This window comes from Pseudorca crassidens, chromosome 5 (genome assembly GCF_039906515.1).
Source record: "Pseudorca crassidens isolate mPseCra1 chromosome 5, mPseCra1.hap1, whole genome shotgun sequence".
NCBI lineage: Eukaryota > Metazoa > Chordata > Mammalia > Artiodactyla > Delphinidae > Pseudorca > Pseudorca crassidens.
Genome location: NC_090300.1, coordinates 15,432,908 through 15,458,912, shown reverse-complemented (window position 1 = coordinate 15,458,912; position 26,005 = coordinate 15,432,908). Strand labels below are relative to the sequence as shown.

At 41.4% G+C, this 26,005-nt stretch overlaps 1 protein-coding gene across 1 annotated transcript in view; it reads right to left on the bottom strand.

Moving 5' to 3' along the window:
* Positions 1–26,005, bottom strand: part of LOC137225588 (collagen alpha-4(VI) chain-like) — a 65,945-nt gene that overhangs the window by 13,750 nt on the left and 26,190 nt on the right. Inside the window, exons 10-15 of the mRNA XM_067739783.1 lie at positions 25,931–25,993; positions 23,993–24,028; positions 22,819–22,855; positions 19,250–19,755; positions 2,108–2,198; positions 109–771 (exon numbers count right to left, since the gene is read on the bottom strand). Coding sequence (XP_067595884.1) covers positions 109–771; positions 2,108–2,198; positions 19,250–19,755; positions 22,819–22,855; positions 23,993–24,028; positions 25,931–25,993 — 1,396 coding nt within the window. The remainder of the gene's footprint in view (positions 1–108; positions 772–2,107; positions 2,199–19,249; positions 19,756–22,818; positions 22,856–23,992; positions 24,029–25,930; positions 25,994–26,005) is intronic.

Here is a 26,005-nt window from a genome sequence, read left to right as displayed (position 1 = left end):
CTACACCTCAGCAAGATTGAAGGTGCAATGGGCACCCATTCACCCATATGCCAGGCTCTGTATGTTCCTCTCCCCACCCAGCATCCCCAGGGCTCCCCAACTGCTCACCTTTTAGGAGGTTCAGGAAGGCCTGCGTGAAGCCCCGGGCATAGGCCACCTCCGCGTCCGAGAGCCCCTCAAGGTGCAGCAGGTGCTGTTTGGAGGGGCTGCTGGCCACGCGGGTCCCCACGCCCAGGCCCAAGGCCAGCACAAACAGAGTGATGCCCTTGCACTTGGCCTCCAGGGACAGAGTCCTTAACTTCTCCCGGTCCCAGCTGCTGGTCTCACTGGCCACGATGGTAAAGAGGACCTGCACTTTCCTGGGCAGCAGGGCCACCAGGAGCAGCTTCTCCAGCGTCCACTCCAAGGCGTGGCCCAGGGCCGGGGCTCCCTGCAGGGGGTGGTCCATGGCCTCGCGGACATGCCTCTGCATCTGCATCCGGCGGCCATACGAGGTCAGGTGGAAGCCCTCGCGCACAGGTGGCCGCCCCGTGCCCGGCCAGAAGTGGGGGGTCGTGTGTGTCACCAGGGCTGGGGGGGCCCCACGTGGGGACATGCTCGGCTGCGCAGCCACCTTGAGGTTGTCGAGCATGGTGTCCACCAGAGTCAAGGCTGTGCGGTAGAGGTCGGTGCCCATGCCGACGGAGCTGTCCACCACGAAGGCCACGTCCGCGTCCACCGCCAGCGGCCTGGGCACGCCCAGCCCGCACTTCGGGGCCGGGATGCACTGATCTGCAGAGGAGAGGCGGGGAGAGGCGGGGTTACCACAAGTCCCTTCCCTTCCCATGGACACACAATTCCAGGTGCTCAGTAGGGAAAGCTGCTGCTGAGGGCTGCCTGCATGGGGTTGACTCTGCTAGTAGATGGGCACTGTCAATAAATGTGCCTGTTTCCCAGAAGGAAAAGTTGAGAGTATCTGATTCCTCGGTTAATGTTTCTAACCACTAGGCCATACGGCTTCCTAATCACTAGATTCACAGACTCCTGCCTGGTTCAATCAGGCCCGACCTCTTATGGGGGTGTGTGACCTGGGGCAGATTACTCAGCTTTCCCACAGCCTCAGTTTCCTCATGTCAGATGGCGATAATGATAATAATAATAATAGTACCTCCTTTATGAGGTTGTTTGTGATGTGTAACTTTAAAATGAGTTAATATATGTAAGGGCTCAGAACAACTCCTGGTGTGTAGCAAAAGCTCAGGCTCAATAAACACCAGCTAGATTTTTGCTTCTGCAGGAGGGGGTTGGAGGCCCAGAGAAACCACATGTCAAATAAGACGATGGATGGGAAAGCAGTTCATTGGCTGTAATATACTCTACAAATGGCAGTTCCTGTATTTGACCCAACCAAGTTTTCAGAGCCAAATCTCTCATGGCAGTGTTAGGACTTAGTGTGGATCCAGTAAAGGGAACTATTAAGTCCCCTTTTGCTTTCACCTACAGGACTCACTCTGGCCCCGGGTGACGTGGGTGTGGATGAGAGCTCTTCACACGTGGGCATGTGTGGGTTTCAGCATCATGTTCTTTCTGGCCCAGGCCAGTGTGGGATACAGTGATGGAAGCGGGGACTCTGAGACAGGGAACAACTTGCCAATACCCTGATGATGGCCAAAGGCAGTTCCAGGCCAAAAACCAGGACTCTTGACCTTAGCTCAGTGGTCTTCCCTTTACACTAAGGTGCCACTGAGGAAGGAACACAAGCCCAGCCATCCACAGGAACCTGACAGTACAGGTAAGTAAGCAGAGCAGGCCAGGGCTGAGAAGATAGGGAAGGGGCAGGGAGGGGAGGGTGGGGCACTAGCAGACACCCGCCCCTCCAAAGAGGGCTGGCACCACTCATCTCTGGCTGACTGTGGCCACAAGGGAATGCAGTGTCTGGGATTCTCCAGATTATTCTGACTTCCTAAGAAAAACTAGAAATTCAGACTTAATAGGAAATTCCCCAGTTCTAAAGTTCTTCACATACCAAGCAAATACACATGTGAGCAGCAGAAATGGCCTGTGGTCACCAGTTAATTCATCCTGTTCTGAAGACATCAGTCTGATCAGCAATGCCATCCAGGCTTACCATAGCAGAGAGTGCAGTGGGCCATGTTCTCCACGTCCTGCTGGTTCTCTGTCTCCCAGATATACAGATGAAATTTGTTGGTTCCATCCATCTAGTGCCAACACATACACAAAGTTATTGTTAGCTGAACTAAATCTCAGGCCATGTTTTTCATGCATCTCCCAATTCAGATGAGAAAAATATTAATATGCTATTTTTAAAGAACACATATAATTCTCTATGTCTAAATAATTTGGGACTTCTATTCCAGTTATTATAGTCACTTAGTTCTCTAGTCCTAACCTGGTGGCTGGACTACCACTGGTGTGGGCACAGGAGTTGTGGGTCTTCAGACTCCCAATGTGTGTAAAACTCAACAAACATCAGGTTGTGTTGGAATGAGGGTAAAGGAGTTGAGGCTTCAGTCATTTATAAATTCTGTAAATCTTTAGTGATTGTCCATGGTACGTGATGCCATGTGATGGGAGTTATTAACCATGAACATGCAGACCCTTCAAGAACACAGTCATAGATCTAGGCCCTAAATCATGAGGATGAAGAGAGGCAGAGACCACCAGGGAGGCCTTTCTAGAGTATTCCTGGTGGTCAGAGCTGGGAAGAGTGAGGGGGAATCAGGGAAGGCTTTGTAGGGATGGCAAATCTGTTTATCTCCTTCACCAAACCTTTCCAATTATGATTAATTTAATAACTGATATCAGGTTTAAAAGACAAATAATATTAACAGTAATAAATCCAACAAGATCCATGCGAGAACTGGCTAGATAATCAACAAACCCATTCTCTCTTCTTCTGAGGGTCACAACTAGACTACAGTTCCCACCATCCCTTGCAGTTAGTTGGACCATATGACCAGGATCTAGCCAACAGCGTGTAGGTGGAAGTGATGAATGCCACTTCCAGGGCATGCACTAAGCTCCACTGCCTCCTCTGCCAGCCAGATGTAGAGGATCCAGAAAAGGTCTTGAGGCCCTCAGTCATGTTGGGGCCATTGACAGAAGGAGCTCAGGTCCTAAATGCAGCAAAGCACCCCTTTCCTTCACCCACACACCCAAGGACCCACATCGCTGGTGACAGATGCAGAAATAACACTTTCTGGTGTTAAGCCCCTGAGACTTGGGCATGAATGGTTTCACAGTCAACCTGCCCTGGCTAATGCAGACTACTTGCAAGGTTTCCACCTCAATGAAATTAGGAAAGTTTTCAGATGATTTCTCTCAGGAGTTGAGGTGTGGTTTGCAAAGAGCTGGATATCTAAGCTTAGTCATGGCCATCTCGTTGTCCACTCTATCAAAGCATGTAGGACAGCGTCTCCCTGAGGGTCAGCCCCACCTCCTGCATTGCTGTGGCCAGGGCCAAGCCGACCTGGACCCTCCTCTGGTAGCAAGGTGCTCAAGATATGCAGATGTCGTGCCCACCCTTGGAAATAGAGAACGGGCAGGGTCTACTCTGGAAAAGAACATTCTGTAACATACACTCCTTACAGATCACTCATGCTTCCTGTTTAGGATTGCGGCACATCCCAAACATGGTCCCTCACCTGAGCCTCCTTGATGGAAAAACACGTGTGGGGAAAGATATATAAAGAGTGGAACTTTCACTTATGCTAATGTAACAGGAAACAAACATGGGAACGTTCCTAATCCTTCCATGCCAAAAGCCATCTAAATTTAGGTTTTTTTCTGACTTAGAAATTCAAATCAACAAAGACTGATGAAATGACTACTAGGTAAAATTCTTAAGCCATTTGGAGACGCAAAAATGACACAGCCACACCTTCAAAGAGCTTAAAAACCTAAGTGGAAGGATAGACAAATAATGTTCAAGAAAGAAAGAGACCAGTAATATATTTGGGGAACACAGGAAGAGGAGATTCATTTCAAAAGGAATGAATAAAAGCAACCTGATGAAGATAATGGCATCTGGCACTTTTGAGAGAATGAGTAGGATCCTTACCTGGCAAAGAAGCAGGGGAAAGCATTACGGTGTGGAGGAACAGCAAGATAAATGCCCAGAGGTAGGCAGTGGTTATTTATGAATTCTTCTCAACACCCCTACCCGCCAGACACTTGAGAAAACGCATCTGAAACCCTGGAACTCCCTGACAGAGGGAGGAGGCTGACAAGAACAGTGAGTGGAGAGTTGCCAACATCCAACATTCAGATCCACTTCACATGGTCATAGACCAAACAAAATGGACCTAACAAATCGCTGAGGATTAGAGAGAACAATGTTAGCATGGATATGACACATTAAGAGCTTTACTGGAAATCACATGAGGCAATCTGGAAGGCTTCTGAAACCAGGATCCATAGCAGTGCTCCAGGAGACTGGAGAAGACTGGAGTAACACAGGAACATCGACTTAACTCCAAGAGTTGTGGGGAGACGCTAAGCTGGTATACATTATTTTTAAACCACAGGAAGCATGGCTGAGGTGTGTTATCTAAAGAAGAATTGATGAGAATTTTAAAGGTAATATGAAAGACTTCAAATAAATTCAAACATACCCTCAAGTTTGTACAAAGAATTGGTTCACACGAAAAATTCTATGCAGCACTAATAGACTAGGTGTCGGGAACTCGGGTCCTAGTCCTTGGCCTGCCAGAATTGGCTGTGTGGCCTTGGACAAGCCTCTGGCCTATTTCCTCAACAACAGAGTTTAGGGTAGGAGTCAATGCTGCTGAGCTTTCTTCCTATTTCAACACAGCCTGGTCCCCCGTTACTGTCCTCTGTATTTGCCTCGTGTTCAGGACACTATGTTGACTTTTCTACTCAGCTCAGCTCTTCAATCTGCTGTTCGGCTGGTTGGAAAACAACCTAATTCAACTGAATTGAAATAGCTACAAAACTGGCATCTACTTTTTAACATCTTTATTGGAGTATAATTGCTTTACATTATTGTGTTAGTTTCTGCTATATAACAAAGTGAATCAGATATACGGATACATATATCCCCATATCTCCTCCCTCTTGTGTCTCCCTCCACTCTCCATATCCCACCCCTCTATGTGGTCACAGAGCACCAAGCTGATCTCCCTGTGTTATGCAGCTGCTTCCCACTGGCTATTATTTTACATTTGGTAATGTATACATGTCCATGCAACACTCACTTTGCCCCAGCTTACCCTTCCCCCTCCGCATGTCCTCAAGTCCATTCTCTACGTTTGTGTCTTTATTCCTATCCTGTGCCTAGGTTCTTCAGAACCACTATTTCTATTTTTTTGATTATATATATATATATATATATATATATATATATATATATATATATATATATTAGCATACGGTATTTGTTTTTCTGACTTACTTCACTCTGTATGACAGTCTCTAGGTCCATCCACCTCACTACAAATAACTCAATTTTGTTTCTTTTTATGCCTGAGTAATATTCCATTGTATATATGTGCCACATCTTCTTTATCCATTCATCTGTCGTTGGACACTTAGGTTGCTTCCATGTCCTGGCTATTGTAAATAGAGCTGCAGTGAACATTGTGGTACATGACTCTTTTTGAATTATGGTTTTCTCAGGGTATATGCCCAGTAGTGGGATTGCTGGGTCATATGGTAGTTCTATTTCCAGTTTTTTAAGGAACTTCCATACTGTTCTACATAGTGGCTGTATCAATTTACATTCCCACCAACAGTGCAAGAGGGTTCCCTTTTCCCCTCACTCTCTCCAGCATTTACTGTTTGTAGATTTTTTGATGATGGCTATTCTGACTGGTGTGAGGTGATACCTCATTGTAGTTTTGACTTGCATTTCTCTAATAATTAGTCATGTTGAGCATCCTTTCATATGTTTGTTGACAATCTGCATATCTTCTTTGGAGAAATGTCTATTTAGGTCTTCTGCCCATTTTTGGATTGTGTTGTTTGTTTATTTGATATTGAGCTGCATGAGCTCCATGTATAAATTGGAGATTAATCCTTTGTCAGTTGCTTCATTTGCAAATATTTTCTCCCATTCTGAGGGTTGTCTTTTTTTGTCTGGTTTATGGTTTCCTTTGTTATGCAAAAGCTTTTAAGTTTCACTAGGTCCCATTTGTATATTTTTGTTTTTATTTACATTCCTCTAGAAGGTGGGTACAAAACGACCTTGCTGTGATTTATGTCATAGAGTGTTCTGCCTATGTTTTCCTCTTAGAGTTTGATAGTGTTTGGCCTTATATTTAGGTCTTTAATTCACTTTGAGCTTATTTTTGTGTATGGTGTTAAGGAGTGTTCTACTTTCATTCTTTTACATGCAGCTGTCCAGTTTTCCCAGCACCACTTATGAAGAGGCTGTCTTTTCTCCACTGTATGTTCTTGCCACCTTTATCAAAGATAAGGTGACCATATGTGTGTGGGTTTATCTCTGAGCTTTCTATCCTGTTCCATCGATATATATTTCTGTTTTTATACCAGTACCATACTGTCTTGATTACTGTAGCTTTGTAGTATAGTCTGAAGTCTGAGAGCCTGATTCTTCCACCTCCATTTTTCATTCTCAAGATTGCTTTGGTTATTTGGGGTCTTTTGTGATTCCATACAAATTGTGCAATATTTTGTTCTAGTTCTGTGAAAAATGCCATTGGTAGTTGGATAGGGATTGCACTGAATTTGTAGAGTGCTTTGGGTAGTATAGTCATTTTCACAATGTTGATTTTTCCAGTCCAAGAACATGGTATATCTCTTCCTCTGTTTGTATCATCTTTAATTTCTTTCATTATGGTCTTATAGTTTTCTGCCCACAGGTGTTTTGTCTACTTAGGTAGGTTTATTCCTAGGTATTTTATTCTTTTTGTTGCAATGGTAAATAGGAGTGTTTCCTTAATTTCTCTTTCGGATTGTTCATCATCAGTGTATGGGAATTCAAGAGATTTCTGTGCATTAATTTTGTATCCTGCTACTTTACCAAATACATTGATTACCTCTAGTAGTTTTCTGGTAGCATCTTTAGGAATCTCTATATATCGTATCATGTCATCTGCCAAAAGAAACAGTTTTACTTCTTCTTTTCTGATTTGGATTCCTTTTTCTTCTCTGATTGATGTGGTTAAAACTTCCAAAACTATGTTGAATAATAGTCATGAGAGTGGGCAAACTTGTCTTCTTCCTCATCTTAGTGGAAATGTTTTTCAGTTTTTCACCACTGAGAATCACATTGGCTTTGGGATTGTCATATATGGCCTTTATTATGTTGAGGTAATTACCTCTATGCCTATTTTCTGGAGAGTTTTTATCATAAAGGGTGTTGAATTTTGTCAAAAGCTTTTTCTGCATTTATTGAGATTATCATATGGTTTTTAACCTTCAATTTGTTAATATGGTGTATCACATTGATTGTTTTGCCTATATTGAAGAATACTTGCATCCCTGCCATAAACCCCACTTGATCGTGGTGCATGATCCTTTTACTGTGCTGTTGGATTCTGTTTGCTAGTATTTTGTTGAGGATTTTTGCATCTATGTTCATCAGTGATATTGACCTATAGTTTTCTTTTTTTGTGACGTCTTTGTCTGGTTTTGGTATCAGGGTGATGGTGGCCTCATAGAATGAGATTGGGAGTGTTCTTCCCTCTGCTGTATTTTGGGAGAGTTTGAGAAGGATAGGTGTTAGATCTTCTGTAATTGTTTGGTAGAATTCACCTGTGAAGCCATCTGGTCCTGGGCTTTTGTTGGTTGGAAGATTTTTAATCACAATTTCAATTTCAGTGCTTGTGATTGGTCTGTTCACGTTTTCTCTTTCTTCCTGGTTCAGTCTTGGAGGGTTGTGCTTTTCTAAGAATTTTTCCATTTCTTCCAGGTTGTCCATTTTATTGGCATATAGTTGCTTGTAGTAATCTCTCATGATCCTTTGTATTTCTACAGTGTCAGTTGTTACTTCTCCTTTTTCATTTCTAATTCTGTTGAGTTGAGTCTTCTCCCTTTTTTTCTTGATGAGTCTGGCTAACAGTTTATCAATTTTGTTTATCTTCTCAAAGAACCAGTTTTTAGTTCTATTGATCTTTGCTATCACTTGCTTCATTTCTTTCTTATGTATTTCTGATCTGATCTTTATGATATCTTTACTTCTGCTAACTTTGGGATTTTTTTATCCTTCTTTCTCTAATTGCTAAAGTTCGGTTGTTTATTTCAGATTTTTCTTGTTTCTTGAGGTAGCATTGTATTGAGATAAACTTCCATCTTAGAACTGCTTTTGCTGCATCCCCTAGGTTTTGCGTCATTGTGTTTTCATTGTCCTTAGTCTCTAGGTATTTTTTGATATCCTCTCTGATTTCTTAAGTGATCTCTTGGCTATTTAGTAGCGTATTGTTTAGCCTCCATGTGTTCATATTTTTTACAGTTTTTTTTTTCCTGTAATTGATATCTAGTCTCATAACACGGTAGTCAGAAAAGATACTTGATACAAATTCAATTTTCTTAAATTTACCAAGGCTTGATTTGTGACCCAAGATATGATCTATCCTGGAGAATGTTCCATGAGTACTTGAGAAGAAAGTGTATTTTGTTGTTTTTGGATGGAATGTCCTATAAATATCAATTAAATACATCTTGTTTAATGTATCATTTAAAGCCTGTGTTTCCCGTCTTTTTTTCATTTTGGATGATCTGTCCATTGGTGTAAGTGGGGTGTTAAAGTCCCTTACTATTATTGTGTTACCGTCAATTTCCACTTTTATGGCTACTAGCATTTGCCTTATGTATTGAGGTGCTCCTATGTTGGGTGCATAAATATTTGCAACTGTTAGATCTTCTTCTTGGATTGATCCCTTGATCATTATGTAGTGTTCTTCTTTGTCTCATGTAATAGTCTTTGTTTTAAAGTGTATTTTATCTGATATGAGAATTGCTACTCCAGCTTTCTTTTGGTTTCCATTTGCATGGAATATCTTTTTCCATCCTCTCACTTTTCAGTCTGTATGTGTCCCTAGGTCTAAATTGGGTCTCTTGTAGACAGCATATATACAGGTCTTGATTTGGTATCCATTCAATGTCTTTTTTTAAAAGAAAACTTTTTTTTTTAATGATGACTTATTTTTTTTTGCGGTACGCAGGCCTCTCACTGTTGTGGCATCTCCCATTGCGGAGCACAGGCTCTGGACGCGCAAGCTCAGCAGCCATGGCTCATGGGTCCAGCCGCTCCACAGCATGTGGGATCTTCCTGGACCAGGGCACGAACCCGTGTCCCCTGCATCGGCAGGTGGACTCTCAACCACTGTGCCACCAGGGAAGCCCAGTCTATGTCTTTTGGTTGGATCATTTAATCCATTTACTTTTAAGGTAGTTATCGATATGTATGCTCCTATTACCATTTTCTTAATTGTTTTGGATTTGTTATTGTAGGTCTTTTCCTTCTCTTGTGTTTCCTGCCTAGGAAGTTCCTTTAGCATTTGTTGTAAAGCTGGTTTGGTGGTGCTGAATTCTCTTAGTTTTGCTTGTATGTAAAGGTTTTAAAATCTGTGTTGAATCTGAATGAGATCCTTCCTGGGTAGAGTAATCTTGGTTGTAGGTTTTTCCCTTTCATCACTTTAAATATGTCCTGCCACTCCCTTCTGCCTTGCAGAGTTTCTGCTGAAATATCAGGTTTAACCTTATGGGGATTCCCTTGTATTATGTTATTTGTTGTTTTTCCATTGATGCTTTTAATATATTTTCTTTGTATTTAATTTTTGATAGTTTGTTTAATATGTGTCTTGGCGTGTTTCTCCTTGGATTTATACTGTTTGGGACTCTCTGTGCTCCTGGATTTTATTGACTATTTCCTTTCCCATATTAGGGAAGTTTTCCACTATAATCTCTTCAAATATTTTCTCAGTCCCTTTCTTTTTCTCTTCTTCTTTTGGGACTCCTATAGTTTCCATGTTGGTGCATTTATTGTTGTTCCAGAGGTCTCTGAGACTGTCCTCAATTCTTTTCATTCTTTTTTCTTTATTCTGTTCTGAGGAAATGTTTTCCACTCTTTTATCTTCCAGGTCACTTATCTGTTCTTCTGGCTCAGTTATTCTGCTATTGATTCCTTCTAGAGAAATTTTAATTTCATTTATTGTGTCATTCATCATTGTTTGTTTGCTCTTTAGTTCTTCTAGGTCGTTGTTAAAAGTTTCTTGTATTTTCTCCATTCTATTTACAAGATTTTGGATCATCTCTACTATCATTACTCTGACCTCTTTTTCAGGCTGACTGCCTATTGCCTCTTCATTTGTTTGGTCTTGTGGGTTTTTACCTTGTTCCTTCATGTTCTGCATATTTCTCTGTCTTCTCATTTTGCTCAACTTACTGTGTTTGGGGTCTCCTTTTCGCAGGCTGCAGGTTCATAGTTCCAGTTGTTTTTGGTGATTGCCTCCAGTAGGTAAGGTTGTTGCAGTGGGTTGTGTAGTCTTCCTGGTGGAGGGGACTGGTGCCTGTGTTCTGGTGGATGAGGCTGGATTTTGTCTTTCTGGTGGGCAGGACCATATCTGGTGGTGTGTTTTGGGGTGTCTGTGACCTTATTATTATTTTAGGCAGCCTCTATGCTAATGCGTGGGTTTGTGTTCATGTCTTGCTAGTTGTTTGGCGTGGGGTGTCCAACAGTGGAGCCTGGTGGTTGTTGAGTAGAGCTGGGTCTTATTGTTGAGCCACAGATATCTGGGAGAGCTCTCACTAATTTATATTATTTGGGGCTTCGAGGTCTCTGGTGGTCCAATGTTCTGAACTCAGCTCTCCCACCTCAGAGGCTCAGGCCTGACAGCCGGCTGGAGCACCAAGACCCTGTGAGCCACACAGCTCAGAAGAAAAGGGAGAGAAAAAGAAAGAAATAAAGAAAGTAAAATAAAATGAAATAATGTTATAAAAATAAAAATAATTTTTAATTATTAAAAGTAAAAAAATAAAAGAAGAGGAAAAAAAAGGAAGAGAGCAACCAAACCAATAAACAAATCCACCGCTGATAACAAGTGCTAAAAATTAAAGTAAGATAAACATAAAAATCAGAACTTGTCAATCACATACAGCAAACCCCAAGTCTATAGTGCTCCCAAAGTCCACTGCTTCAATTTTGGGATGATTAATTGTCTCTTCAGGTACTCCACAGAGGCAGGGTACATCAAGTTGATTGTGGAGATTTAATCCACTGCTCCTGAGGCTGCAGTAGAAATTTCCCTTTCTCTTCTTTGTTTGCACAGCTCCTGGGGTTCAGCTTTGGATTTGGCCCCGCCTCTGTGTGTAGGTCATCCTGTGGCATCTGTTCTTTGCCCAGACAGGAGGGAGTTAAAGGAACAGCTGATTAGGGGGCTCTGGCTCACTGAGGCCGCGGGGAGGGAGCGGTATGGAAGGTGGGGTTAGCCTCTAGCTGCAGAGGCTAGCATGATGTTGCAACTGCCTGAGGTGTACCATGTGTTCTCCTGGGGAAGTTGTCCCTGGATCATGGGACCCTGGCAGTGACGGGCTGCACAGTCTCCCAGCAGGGGAGGTGTGGATAGTGACTTGTGCTCGCACACAGGATTCTTGGTGGAGGCAGCAGCAGCCGTAACGTTTCATGCCCGTCTCTGGTGTCTGTGCTGGTAGTCGCGGCTCTTACCCGTCTCTGGGGCTCATTTAGATGGTGTTTTAAAACCCCTCTCCTCACGCTCCCTGAAACAATGGTCTCTTGCCTCTTCGGCAGCTCCAGACTTTTTCCCGGACTCCCTCCTGGCTAGCTGTGGTGCACTAGCCCCCTTCAGGCTGTGTTCACGCAGCCAACCCCAGTCCTCTCCCTAGGATCTGACCGCTGAAGCCCGAGCCTCAGCTCCCAGCCCCCGCCCGCCCCAGCAGGTGAGCAGACAAGCCTCTCAGGCTGGTGAGTGCTGGTCAGCACCGATCCTCTGTGAGGGAATCTCTCCGCTTTGCCCTCCGCACCCCTGTTGCTGCGCTGTCCTCTGTGGCTCCGAAGCTTCCCCCCTCTGCCACCCGCAGTCTCCGCCCGCGAAGGGGCTTCCTAGTGTGTGGAAACTTTTCCTCCTTCACAGCTCCCTCCCACTGATGCAGGTCCCGTCCCTATTGTTTTGTCTCTGTTTTTTCTTTTTTCTTTTGTCCTACCCAGGTACGTGGGGAGTTTCTTGCCTTTTGGGAAGTCTCAGGTCTTCTGCCAGCATTCAGTAGGTGTTCTGTAGGAGTTGTTCCACATGTAGAAGTATTTTTGATGTAATTGTGGGGAGGAAGGTGATCTCCATGTCTTACTCCACCGCCATCTTGAAAGTCCTCTCTTGCATCTTTTTTTAAACTCTTCTGAGGAAGAATACTTTTATGATAATGCTTAAATTTTTTACCACTCTTGCAAAAATAAAACTGTGAGAACCAGTACACAAAGACACAATGGAAGTCCATGGGGAACTGTGATTCAGTTTAAACTTATCTGTACCGAGCTGTTATTAATTAACATTTCATTACTTTGACTTTGGACTTGCCAGCACAGTCCTAGTCACTGATAAAGTTGCCAAAATGATTCTGGAGAAGGCTTTAGTTGAGAGTTCATGTGGTAAGGGACCCCAGCATGAGAAGAATAAGCTGGCTCTATGATCCCTACTGCACCAGAGAAGGAAATCTCACAGAGTACCTGAAACACAAGCCAAGTGATCTGCTTGAGGCTCAAAGCTTTATTATAGTTTGAATGAGCATTTTTCATGATTCCCTCAACCAACTTTGCTTCTGAATATCCAGTTGTGCTCTGATGAGACTAGTTGGGCACTAAGGACAAGAGTGTATGGGGAAGGGGCGGGAGAGGATACAGCACAGGGATTTGCATGAACATCCTCTTTTGTTTAATAGCAAGGTATGTTCTCAAAGGATACAGACAACACTCAAACCACAGCCCCCAATATTAAAGAACGCCCTGTGGGCCCTGAGCTGAAGAAGCCCACAGGGTTCAAGTCAATGCTTGACTGCTTCTGGGCTGAGCTGCCAGAGGCCAGGGAACAATGCTCATTCCTAGGACTGCACTGAGGAGGCTCTTGGCTCAGGCAAATGGGGGAGAGGGGAAGGAGGCAAGTGCTGAGAAGGAGGATTTGCCTTGGACCGAGGAAGGGCTGACCGGACCCTAAAGAGGGAGAGTTAGATACCATCTGGTGTCCAGTTTCGGCTCCTGCCAGGTGGCATGGCCCCATCAGGAACTCCATGAAGCTGCTGACTCTTCCTGGACTCCCCAGTGAACACTGGGGGTCGACATTGAAGGGACCAGGGAACCAGACACACGGGAGTGCTGATTCAGGACTGTGTCATTTATAACAAGTCACTTCACCTCAGAGCTTCCCTCACTTTCTCTGGGAAATGTATTATTGTTGTTAACTTGTAGGATTAGTATGAGGATCAGCCCCAAATTCCTCAGACTTTAACATTCATGGAAACCTTCTGGGGATCTTATTAAAAATGCAGAGCCTGATAGATTAGATCAGGGAGAAAGCTTCAGATTTGGCATTTCTCACAAACCTGGGTGAGGCTGATATGCTGCTGGTCCCAGGACCACATTTTGAGGAGTGAGAGGTGAAGATGACAAGGCATGAAAAGGACATAGCATGGTGGCAGGAACTTCATAGGCGCTGTAAATAAATGGAAGCTTTCTGATTTAATATACAGTTACTGGGAAAATGCACATTCCTGATGACCTTGAGGAGATGGCAATAACCATGGCCTGCATTGCATATACACAGAAAGTGTCAGACGTCCCTGTGGACACTACTTCCTACAGCTCTCACAGCAAACCTGTGAGTTTATCCCCATTTTACAGGTGACTAAATTGAGGCACCAGTGCCAAATGACATGTCCAGATTACACAATGGACAAAGCCAGAGTTTGAAGTCTCATTGTCTAATTCCTTCCCTCAGCTACTAATCCTCACTCCAGGGTGGTAACAATCTAATCGAAAACAGCAGCCCACAAGGCCTCAGCAGCGAGTCATCCATGGCCTCTGAAAGGGGTGTCTGGACAACCCAACACTTCCTTCAAAAAAAAAAATGAATGTCCTCCTGCAACTTTTCTGAATTCTAAAATTATGCCAAATTTTTAAAAATTACTCCTCCCCAAGTCCCTTTGGCCTTCCTCTTAATATTTTCATCTGCTAAAGCTAATTGTTTTTTTCTGCATGATAGCCAGTATTCCATTCTTGGGATTTTTTTTTTTTAAGAGCAGTACACGGAAATAGAAATAGGGCCAGTTCATAAATCTCTCTCATAGTGTTCTTGTATAGATAAAATTAATTAATACGTGGAAAAAGCTTAGAACTTCTCAACTATCTTCTTTTCCTGTTTTTGACTTTGAATTAAAATCTCATTGTGAATGGGGATTCCAGACCTTGAGCAAGTTATTTAACTTCTCTGGGTCTCAGTTTCATCATCTGAAAAATGGGCCCATAATAACAGTTATCTGTTTGAGTTGTTGTAAGGATTAAATGAATCAATAATTGGGAAGATCTCAGAATAGCACCTGGATCAATAAATGTGAGCTATTTTCCTAGCTATTGTTTCAAAGGAAAAAGTGCTAGATTTTTTATAAAGAAAAATGAAATTCAAAATGAGGCAAACAAATTGCATTTTCCCTGTAATCCTCCACTTTTTGACTTTAAAAAAGAGGGGCACATTAAGTCTTATGTTTTGAGACATAAGGCAATTAGACAGTTCTTAATGGGATTAGGCAAGAATCGTCCAAATGCTATAATATTGCTTTATTTAGGACTGAGGTTGATTCAATGGATGGTTTAAGAAATCTTTCCAATATGCCCCATAACTTCCAAGCATGTTTAAATGGACGAGAAATTAGGCATCTCTTTATACAATCATTTCAAATTGAACAACCATCATTTTTCTAGAAGTATGGGGGTGTTGTTCTGAAAAATAAAATAACATAGAGGTGAAAGACAAAAGCCCCACAGGTTGTCAAAGGGAGCCCTCAAGCGGATAATTCAGAAAGAAAATTACAGGACATTCCCACTCTCCTAACTGGATTCCACTAAGGATAAAGCACAAAGTAGGGAAGGTTATGAGATGCAATACGCCCAGTTGTGAAGAAATGAGGATTTGTTGAAAGTCTCTGAGGATGGGGTGGTCATTTTTATGGTTTCTCTCCTTGCCAATGTCACCAGAACTGAGGTCATTCATTACATCTGAGCTGGCAAGTACCATATAACAACTTTCTAAATTGTTAAATTGAAGGAACAGACTCATCCCCCAGCATCCTGGGGCAAGAATATGTATAAGAAATTAAGAGAAGAGTAGACAGAAAGGACAGAACTGAGATGCAACTACCTTTAAGCTGGCAGTTTCTTCTCACACACTATGTCATTCTTTCACTCGCACCTAAAGCAGCTGAGAGGGCCAGAACATCTTGACAAAGGACCATCCAGATGCTGTCTACCCAGGATCCCCTCTCAGAGAGCAGCACTGATGAACAATGGGGTGGGGTTAATCGTAATTGTACCCTGAGTATCACTCTCCAAATGTTAGGGAAATGCCTTTTAAAAAGTAGATAATTACACCTGGATAGGAGCCTTAAATAACATCAAGTTGTGACACTCTCTCCATTTTAGAGCTGAGCAAAATGAAACTCAGAAAGACAAAGAGACTTTTTCTACAGCACCTTGTTATTGAGGAAAGAGCCAAAGACAAAAGTTCCATCTCTAATTTAAACTGTTATGTATTTGAAACAAAAGCAAAAATAAACAAATGGGACTACATTAAACTAAAAAGGTTTGCACAGTGAAGGAAAGAAACCATCAACAAAAAGAAAAGGCAGCCTACTGAATGGGAGAAGATATTTGCAAACCGTATATCCAGTAAGTATAGAAAGAACTCATACAACTCAACATCAAAAAGCAAACAAACAACCCAATTACAAAATGGGCAGAGGAGCTGAATATTTTTCCAAAGACATACAGATGACATTGTATACATGAAAAGATGCTCAACATCACTAACCGTCAAGGAAATCAAAACCACAATGAGATATGACCTCATACCTCATATAACCTCATATAACCTTTGATGATAGACATCCTGAGACATACTCAGAATGTCTATCATCAAAAAGAGAACAAATAGATATGGGAACATATGTATATGTATAACTGATTCACTTTGTTATAAAGCAGAAACTAACACACCATTGTAAAGCAATTATACTCCAATAAAGATGTAAAAAAAAAAAAAACCCACAACATTGTAAATCAACTACCCTTGAAAATATTTTTTAAATGCAAAACATTTTTTAAATTAATTTCATTGTGTGTGTGTACCACAGGTTCAATATATAAATTATGTCAAATTGTTTTTCAAAATAAAGAATTTTTGATATTTAAAAAAAAAGAGAGAGAACAAATAACAAGTGTTTGTGAGAATGTGGAGAAAAGGGAACCCTCATGCACTGTTGGTGGGAGTGTAAATTGGTGCAGCCACTGTGGAAAACTGTATAGCAGTTCCTCAAAAATTATAGAACTACCATATAATCCAGCAATTTCACTTCTGGGTATTTACCCAAAGAAAGCAAAACACAGATTCAAAAAGATATATGCACACTTATGTTCATGGCAGGATTATTTACAACAGCTACAAAATGGAAGCAACCTAAGTGTCCTTCAATAGATCAATGGATAAAGAAGATTATATATATATATATATATATACACACACACATAAATATATATATAGAGAGAGATGTGTATACACACACACACAATGGAATATTACTTAGCCACAAAGAGAATGAAGTCTTGCCATTTGTGACAACATGGGTGGACCTAAAGGGTATTATGCTAAGTGAAATAAGTCAGAATGGAGAAAGAAAACTACCATATGATTTCACTCATGTGTGGAATCTAAGAAACAAAAAAAAATGAACAAACATAAAACAGAAACAGACTCATAGATAAAGAGAACAAACTGGTGGTTGCCAGAGGGAGGAGGGTGGGTGGATGAGAGAAATAGGTGAGGGAGGTTAAGAGGTACAAAATTGCGGACTTCCCTGGTGGTGCAGTGGTTAAGGATCCGCCAGCCAATACAGGGTACATGGGTTCGAGGCGTGGTCCGGGAAGATCCCACATGCTGCAGAGCAACTAAGTTCCTGCGCCACAACTACTGAGCCTGTGCTCTAGAGCCTGCAAGCCACAACTACTGAAGCCCGCACGCCTAGAGCCCATGCTCCACAACAAGAGAAGCCACTGCAATGAGAAGCCCGTGCACCACAACGAAGAGTAGCCCCCGCTCACCACTACTAGAGAAAGTCCATGCACAGCAAAGAAGACCCAATGCAGCCAAAAATAAATAAATAAAATAAATAAATTTATAAAAATAGAGGTACAAAATTCCTGTTACAAAATATGAGTCACAGCTATAAAATGTACAGTGTGGGGAATATAGTCAATAACTATGTAATATCTTTGTACAGTGACATAGCATAACTAGACTTATTATGGTGACCATTTTGTATGTATAAAAATATCAAATCACTATGTTGTACACACCTGAAACTAATAAAATATTATAAGTCAATTATACTTCAATAAAAATAAAAAAAAATAAAATGTGACTTGTTTCACCCTGCCTTTACTAATCCACTGAGAGTTGCCACCATCCCCCAACCCGTCCCTGTCCAGACACCCTGGGAGGCAAGAGGGATTAACAGGGAACAAGGGGCTCACCCTCTGCATCTTAACTTTATTTCTGAAAACTCAAGATATTTTGTCCATCCTTCCCAACAGTTCGCAAGCTGTCATGACCTTACCTATTGATCTTAGAAGCATATTCACAGCTGTGTCAACAAAATCTCTTACCTAACACTCGCACTACACACCCAACCTTCAGAGAAAATTAAATGGTCTAACACAGCTGAATTCCTTAGCTCTTAGGTTGAACCATATGACACTTCCGTTTTCGCAGATCAGAAACGGTTGAATATTGGCAATGGAATGTAGCTCAGTCTGATATTCATCAGCATCCTGAAATCACTTAAAAAGGAAATCGCCTTTCATTCTGATAAATCATCCCATATGTTCCATGAGAATGTGTTACATGGGTTTCAGTTAGAAAAGTAAAGTCTAGAGAATAAATCAATAAATACATTGTGGTACACATAGAAAACAAACTTATGGTTACCAAAGGGAAAAGGAGAGAGGGATAAATTAGGAGTTTGGGATTAACAGATACATACTGCTATATATAAAATAGGTAACCAACAAAGATCTACTGTATAACACAGGGAACTATATTCAATATCTTGTAATAACCTATAATGGAAAAGAATCTGAAAAAGAGTATATATATATATATATATATATATATGAATCACTGTGCTGTATACCTGAAACTAACACAAAATTGTAAATCAACTATACTTCAATTTTAAAAAATAAAAATAAATTATGGTATATACACACACTAGAATACTTCAGAAAAGCAGTTAAAAAATTTACTCATATAAACAACATGGATGAACAAAAGAACAGACATTGAGTGAAAGAAGCCAGATATAAAGAGTACATTCTGTAGGATTCACATTGCACCAAGGCTCAGAACAGGTGACAGAAGCCGGAAAGGTCATACTAGAAAACTTATAGAATGCCAAAAGTATTCAATATCTCGAACCATGTCTAGGTCACAGCACTTTAAACATACAAAAATCCATCTAGCTGTATCCTTAAAATCAGTGCCTCTTACCCACTTTGTATATGGATGTGGATTTTATACCCCAAATAAAAAAGAGGAGAGAAAATTACAGTCTGTGGACCCCCATGATACAGGTTAGCCTAGAGTGGTTAAGCACAGGCTGTGAAGGCAGATAAAATCGGTCTGCCCCCAACAGATATTTGATCTTTGATGATATACTTAACCTCTCTCTAAGCCTCAGTATTCTTATCTCTGAAATGGAAATCACAATGACATTTACCTTATACAGTTTGGGGGATAATTCAATAAGACAGTGTTTAAAAGGCACATGGCACAGAGGCTCAAGGATGGCCAGTAGGTACCAGCAGTAGCACTGGTAGCAGAGTCTGTAATGAGACATCCCCCCAACCCCGCACCTGCCCCCTCCCACGCATATACTTCAGTTTCTGGAGAATTCTTCCCCTGACCAGCTCTCACTCCTCATGTGCTCCTTGGTGGAGGAGCAGGAACCAGGCACTAACCCCCAGAACCCGGCGCAGCCGCGGTCCCCCACTTACCAGTAGGGCGTCTGGGAGGTTGTGGTCCTCTGTGAAGGTGATGACCGCAGAGGTGATGTCCAGCGCACTGAGCTCCGGCGTGGCTGTGCTGATGGAACCTGCATCCTGGATCCAGCCCGCCTGGAAGAACACGGCCACCTTCCTCAGGAGGCGGCCCGCGCGCACGCGCTTGAATACATGTCTCACCACAAACCTCATGGAGTCCCCAAGGTTCCTGCTGCTAAAGGACCCTGCCAGGGCGAGTCCCCTGACCTCCTGCAGGAGCGCGGGCCTCCCCTTATGGTCGGAGAAGCGAACCACGTAATCTGTTTTGCTGTCGTAGGAGACGATGGCCACCCGGGCACCCGTGGGGCAGTTACTCCCACTGATTTCCGTCTTCATCAACAGAGATAGTAAAATGCCTCTCATCCTCTCGAAATCCAACTGGGAGACGTCATTTGACACTTCCAAGGCGAAGACCACCTCGGTCGGTAACACTGGGCATTCGGAAACACCTAGACACGTGGATACACAGATTTAGGATTGCCTGTAATGTCTGTAAACGGATGAAGGTTGGAGTGAATAAGAAGAAATGTTATTTACCTGAACAGGCTAGAAGGGAAACGATTTTGGAGAGAAAAGACGTTGTTAGTTGACATAGGCGAAGCCACGTTTGCCAGCTTCAGTATGAAAACCATCTCCTCTGAGAAATTCAAGCCTCTCCGAGTTCTGCCTGAGTGTGGCAGAGAGACCTCACCTTGCTCCCCAATATCTGCTCTCCCTTTTTTCCATGGTAACAGAAACCCAGTCTCTGGCTGGGTATATGGCTGCCTGGAACAAAGGGTACATTTCCCAGTGGGGTGGCATCTTACTAAGCTCTGGATAACAGAATTAGAACCATGGGAGGTACAACCTTGAAAAAGTATCCTCCTTTCCTTTACCTGCTGGCTGAAGCTTGATAGACATCTTGGACCATGAGGTGATTTCGGAAACAGCATCCCCACCCCAGTGGCAGTGCAGGAAAATATAAAGAGGCTGCATCCCTGGGCACCCATCCCTAGGCACCATGGCGCTCCATCATCCCGGGACTGGCTACCTCCAGGCTGATTTGAGGACTATGTTGGTGTTCCTGCGTTTGAGCACTGAGTCACACTGTACTGAACTTAAATCTAATACACTTAGCTACTCAGAAACTATATATACACACACATATGCATACACACATATCTTAAATTCTATATAATAAAATATAGTAATATTAGTAATTATTAATATTAATTATTGTATTGTTGGTATTAATATATTGTTTATTAATGTTAGTAATAATATTAATTGTATATTGCATATATTATGTATAAGCGTGTATACACAAGCAATATATTTTCATGGAAAATACTAGAAAACAATATATTAAAATTACCCTTAATTTATCATATATATGTGTATATATGTATATCTATCACTTGTTTTATTTCATTTTATAAGACTTGGAGCTTAGGCTATGCTCTATTCTGAATCCTTTTTCACTTTATGGTATTCCTTCCATCAATAAATTTAGAGCAGTATCATCTGGTCTCCTATGATGTCTCATGATTTCTTCTGTCAACATCCCTTTGTGATGAGAATACTTGAACTTCTATCTGTTCATTTCTGTCCAATTACAGCTCCAAATAGGTCTACAATTATGGCTTTTGATATGCATTGTCCAATGGCTCTTCAGAAAAATTGTGCCAATTGACATACCTACATTTCTCAACTCTGGATAGGGATTTTTTTCCTCATCTTAAAAAAATTTCCAATTTGAAACAAAAAAAAATCTTATTTTAATTTGTATTCTTTGACTTCTTGTAAGGTCAAACATTTTTACAGGTTTATTGTATTTTTTTCTTTTCTGAATCCTCCATTCATGTTTTTGGCCCGTTTTCAATCTAAAAGAGTTTTTTACACTTAGGTTTAGCAAATATGAAATATCTGTGTTTGTAGATGAAAATGATTGAGTAGCAGTGATTTTATATATTTCAACATGATAGAGTAAAGAAGTTAGGGCCTTTCCCTGGGTTCACTGCTTATATTGCATATATTTTCCCCATTTTTCTGTTTGTTTTTGACTTTACAGTGCTCCTGAATGTAAAAGAGTTTTAACCTTTAACTCTGAAACTTTTCCTTTGTGGTCAAGGTGATGGTATTATTCTTTATGATTTTTAGGAAAAAAAATTCCAGAATCTCCCTGAACAGCAACTGGATGGGAATGGACAGAATATGGGAGAGTCAGCATAATAGGGGTGGGATGATTGTGGAGAAAACCCAAACTAAGCAATTTGCCAAGTCAATGTTCACTGCCTATTGCCAGTAAGTGGAGAAATGTATATATTATAGGATGCAAATATCCTGGAGTACATTGAAGACAAAGAATTACAATCTGGGAATGTGACAAAGCATTACTTAAGATTTGATGATTCACAGTTCCATTTTTAAAACACAAATGTTAATTTAAAAAGACCCATTTCTTACTGAAGGCTCACTGTTGATCCCTCTTGCTTAAATGGATGAAATAAAAGAACAGAGCTTCTCTTTGCCTGTTTTGTGATAAGAAGCACCAAGATGTGCAGGTGTGCAATTATCATTGCATTGCATGAGGTGCCAATTGTAGAGGAATTTTTCTTCACTGGTGAGATGGCATGCCTTTCATCCACTTCATTACTTTTAATTTAATTTTATTTTACTGAAGTACAGTTGATTTATAATATCATATTAGTTTCACGTGTACAGCAAACTGATTAGTTATACACATATATGTATTATATATTCTTTTACAGATTTTTTTCCCTTATAGGTTATTACAAAATATTGAGTATAGTTCCCTGTGCTATACAGTAGGTCCTTGTTGGTTATCTATTTTATGTATAGTAGTGTGTATATGTTAATCTCAAACTCCTAATTTGTTCCTCCCCCCTTTCCCCTTTGGTAACCATAAGTTTGTCTTCTATGTCTGTGGGTCTATTTCTATTTTGTAAATGAGTTCATTTGTAACTTTTTTTAGATTCCACATACAAGTGATATCATATGAGATTTGTCTTTCTCTATCTGACTTACTTAGTATGATAATCTCTAGGTCCATCCATGTTGCTTCAAATGGCATTATTTCATTTTTTTTTAATGGCTGACTAGTATCCCATTGTGTATATGTACCACATCTTTGTCCATTCATCTGTCGATGGACACTTAGTTTGCTTCCAGGTCTTGGCTATTGTAAATAGTGCTGCAATGAACATTGTGGTGCATGTATCTTTTTAAATTATGGTTTTCTCCAGATGTATGCCCAGGAGAGGGATTGCAGGATTGTATGGTAGCTCTGTTTTTAGTTTTTTGAGGAACCTCCATACTGTTCTCCATATCATCCACTTCACTTCTGAGACCACGTTGGGGAAGATTACTTATCCAAGTGGGGACTGAGCCGTATATGTTAAATTATAAGAGCTTCCCATGATGGACCATGGCACCTCCCAACCCCAGGTGACTTATGTTCTCAGTGCATGATCCATTCCCACTTCACACCCCTGGCTCCTTTCTAGCCTTTCCCAACAACTTATGACAATTTTCGCGACCAAAATTGATGATTTCACAAGGCTGTTAGAAAGGTGGTGAAAGAAAGGAAAGAGTACTTAATTTGAAGCATATTCCTCCTCACCGTCATGACTTAGAAATGTCGTATGGATGTTATCCCAGCCTATCTGAAGCTTTTTAATCCACAACAGAAAACCCCAAAGTTGTTACAACAGATGGAACTTTCCAGAAGTTATATTTCTGGATCCAGTGGATATTTTTAAACTATTTTATATACAGTATACTGCCCATACTATTAGAGATAGATAGATAAGGGGAGCCCTTCTTTTTTTAAAAAAATCTGCCTCACAAAGGAATGGAATCAAATCTGATTTTGAAGAAGTTTAATTCCAGGAATGTCAACACAGAAGGAAGAAAAATGCCTAAAATTCTTGGATCTCTACCTTAGCGATTTCTGTAACATTTCTTTAGAATGACAGGCAAGATATTCTACCCTCAACACCTCCCCTAGAATTGTTTCATTCCTTTGATCCCTTCCTCTCTGTTCTGTTCTCCCCTTGACCCCATCACTTCCTGCTCCTCAGTTGCCCCACGTCCTTCCCTCCCCTCCCCTCAATAGTATTTTTGTACTCGGGTGACGAAAAATCATCATAAGACTGAGATCATTTTCAGGTGTGCCATAAGACACAGTGGCCTGTATTATACTATGTTTTGGCTTATGAATACTTTACAAGCAATTTTTGAACATTACAAAAAGCCTTTCCCCCCCACCCCCACTGGGGTAGTAACCTCGAAGTCTTTCCTTTCATGCCAACTGGTATTTCTCAAAAATATCCAGATTTAAAATATTATTCTACTCTTGAAAATATTTAAAATATTGTTTAAATATTTAAAATATTATTCTACTCTTTTTATTTGATTTGGTTACAACCTACCAGAGTAAAGTCTATAAACTTAAAGTACTAAGAGAACTTACAAGAGGAGAAACTAAAGAATCTTTACAGATTTCTATTTTGTGAAAGTGGAAAGTTTTGTGTTTTAAAATTTACAATTAAAATCTTCACACCAGCAGAAACAACAAATTCTGTAACTATTTCAGATATTGGAATAATCAGATAGAAAATATAAAATAACTACATTTTGTATGTCTGAAGAAATAAAAGATATCCTTGAAAATATTAAAAAAAAATCTTCAACTACCATCATATCTATCACACCTTTGGGGCCCTTGATGCCCTGGAAAGAATAGAAATGGGTTTCAAATGCAAGATTCTGGAAGTCCAACACATTATTCTGAAGAGTTGGCAAGAGAGTTTGAGAAAGCTCACCACGCTACAGAGACCTCCTTCTGCCTTGCTCCTGGGCCTGAAGTTCTGTCTGACTCCTTAAGGAAGGAGGTCAGAGTGTCTAGGAGATGTATCCCAGACCCCAGAGTCCAGGGTGCCCAGGGAGATGCTACAGAAAGACTCTTAGGAGACCAGGTTATTTTGAGACTAAGCCACAGATTTTTTTGTTTTTTTGTTTTTTGGGTTTTTTTGGGTTTTTTTAATTAATTTATTTTTTTATTTTATTTTTGGCTGTATTGGGTCTTCGTTGCTGCACACAGGCTTTCTCTAGTTGCAGCGAGCGGGAGATAATCTTCATTGCACTGCGCAGGCTTCTCATTGCGGTGGCTTCTCTTGTTGCGGAGCACAGACTCTAGGTGCATGGACTTCAGTAGTTGTGACTTGCAGGCTCTAGAGCGCAAGCTCAGTAGTTGTGGCACATGGGCTTAGTTGCTCTGCGGCATGTGGGATCTTCCTGGACCAGGACTCAAACCAGTGTCCCCTGCATTGGCAGGCGAATTCTTCTTATTTTTTTTATAGTTGTGTGTGAACTTTTTTTAAAAATTTATTTATCTTATTTATTTTTTATTTTTGGCTGCATTGGGTCTTCATTGCTGCACACAGGCTTTCTCTAGTTGCAACGAGAGGGGGCTACTCTTCGCTGTGGTGCCGGGGTTTCTCATTGTGGTGGCTTCTCTTGTTGTGGAGCACAGACTCTAGGTGCACAGGCTTCAGTAGTTGTGGCTCGTGAGCTCTAGAGTGCAGGCTCAGTAGTTGTGGCACACGGGCTTAGTTGCTCCACAGCATGTGAGATCTTCCTGGACCAGGGCTCGAATCCATGTACCCTGAATTGGCAGGCGGATTCTCAACCACTGCGCCACCAGGGAAGCCCCAATCCACAGTTTAGGATCAAATTCAGGAAAAGGCCATTCAAGATCCCAGGACCACTTATAGGCAGTTCTAAAGTGGACCCCTGTCCTCCCCTACCTCTTCTCCTCAGGCCACCCAACACCACCCTATCTATTCCCTAGCATTACACAAATCTTCCCTGGAGCCCTTCACAACAGATCCGCCTGACTCCAGCCACTCTGGGAGTCTGGAGATCTTTGTGCTTATTTGTACTCTACGAGGTAGTCATTTGTGACTTCCTGCAGCTCACTATAATCTCCTCAGCCTTTGTTTCTTTATCTGTAAAATGGGCATGGTGGTCCTTCTTCTTTTAAGATTCTTGTGCACCTCTCCAGAAACCCTAAACTGCAGTGAAACTACCTGGTTCAACCCGCAGCCAACTCACTGTACCTTCCTTCACGGATGATGGCCTTGTCTCTTAGGACAGGCATAGGGCAAAACGACAACCACCTCTAGTCTTTCCTTTCATACCAAATGACCTTCCAGGGAATTTTACAAATATCTGTGGGCTTGCAACATTGTCAGTGAGGATAAGATTATATAAATGTCATATTTTGTTAGGATTTCTTTCTGGTTTTTGCATAAATGTTGCCGCTCATCTTGTTTACACTGATAAACGCACTCTCCAGTGAGCTTTGTGTATTGTTTTATGTACTTAGACAGATCCATGAATCTCCAGCCACTCCACATCTTTCCCATGTTCAAGTCAAAATATCTATATTTAATAAATACTATACTGTGTAAGAACTTGAAGCTAATGCCCTCTAAAGTAAATTTGGCACATTCCCTATTTAGCTCCTCCTGTGCATTTTAAATGTTTATTTCTTCTTAGAGATGTCTCATCAAATCCTTATTCAATTTTACACAAAGGTTGAAAATAAAAGAAAGGAGAAATCCATGTTACCACTGGTCCTGGAGGGCCTGGGTCACCTGGAGTTCCAACGAATCCAGGAAGTCCAGCATTACCCTAAAAATGACC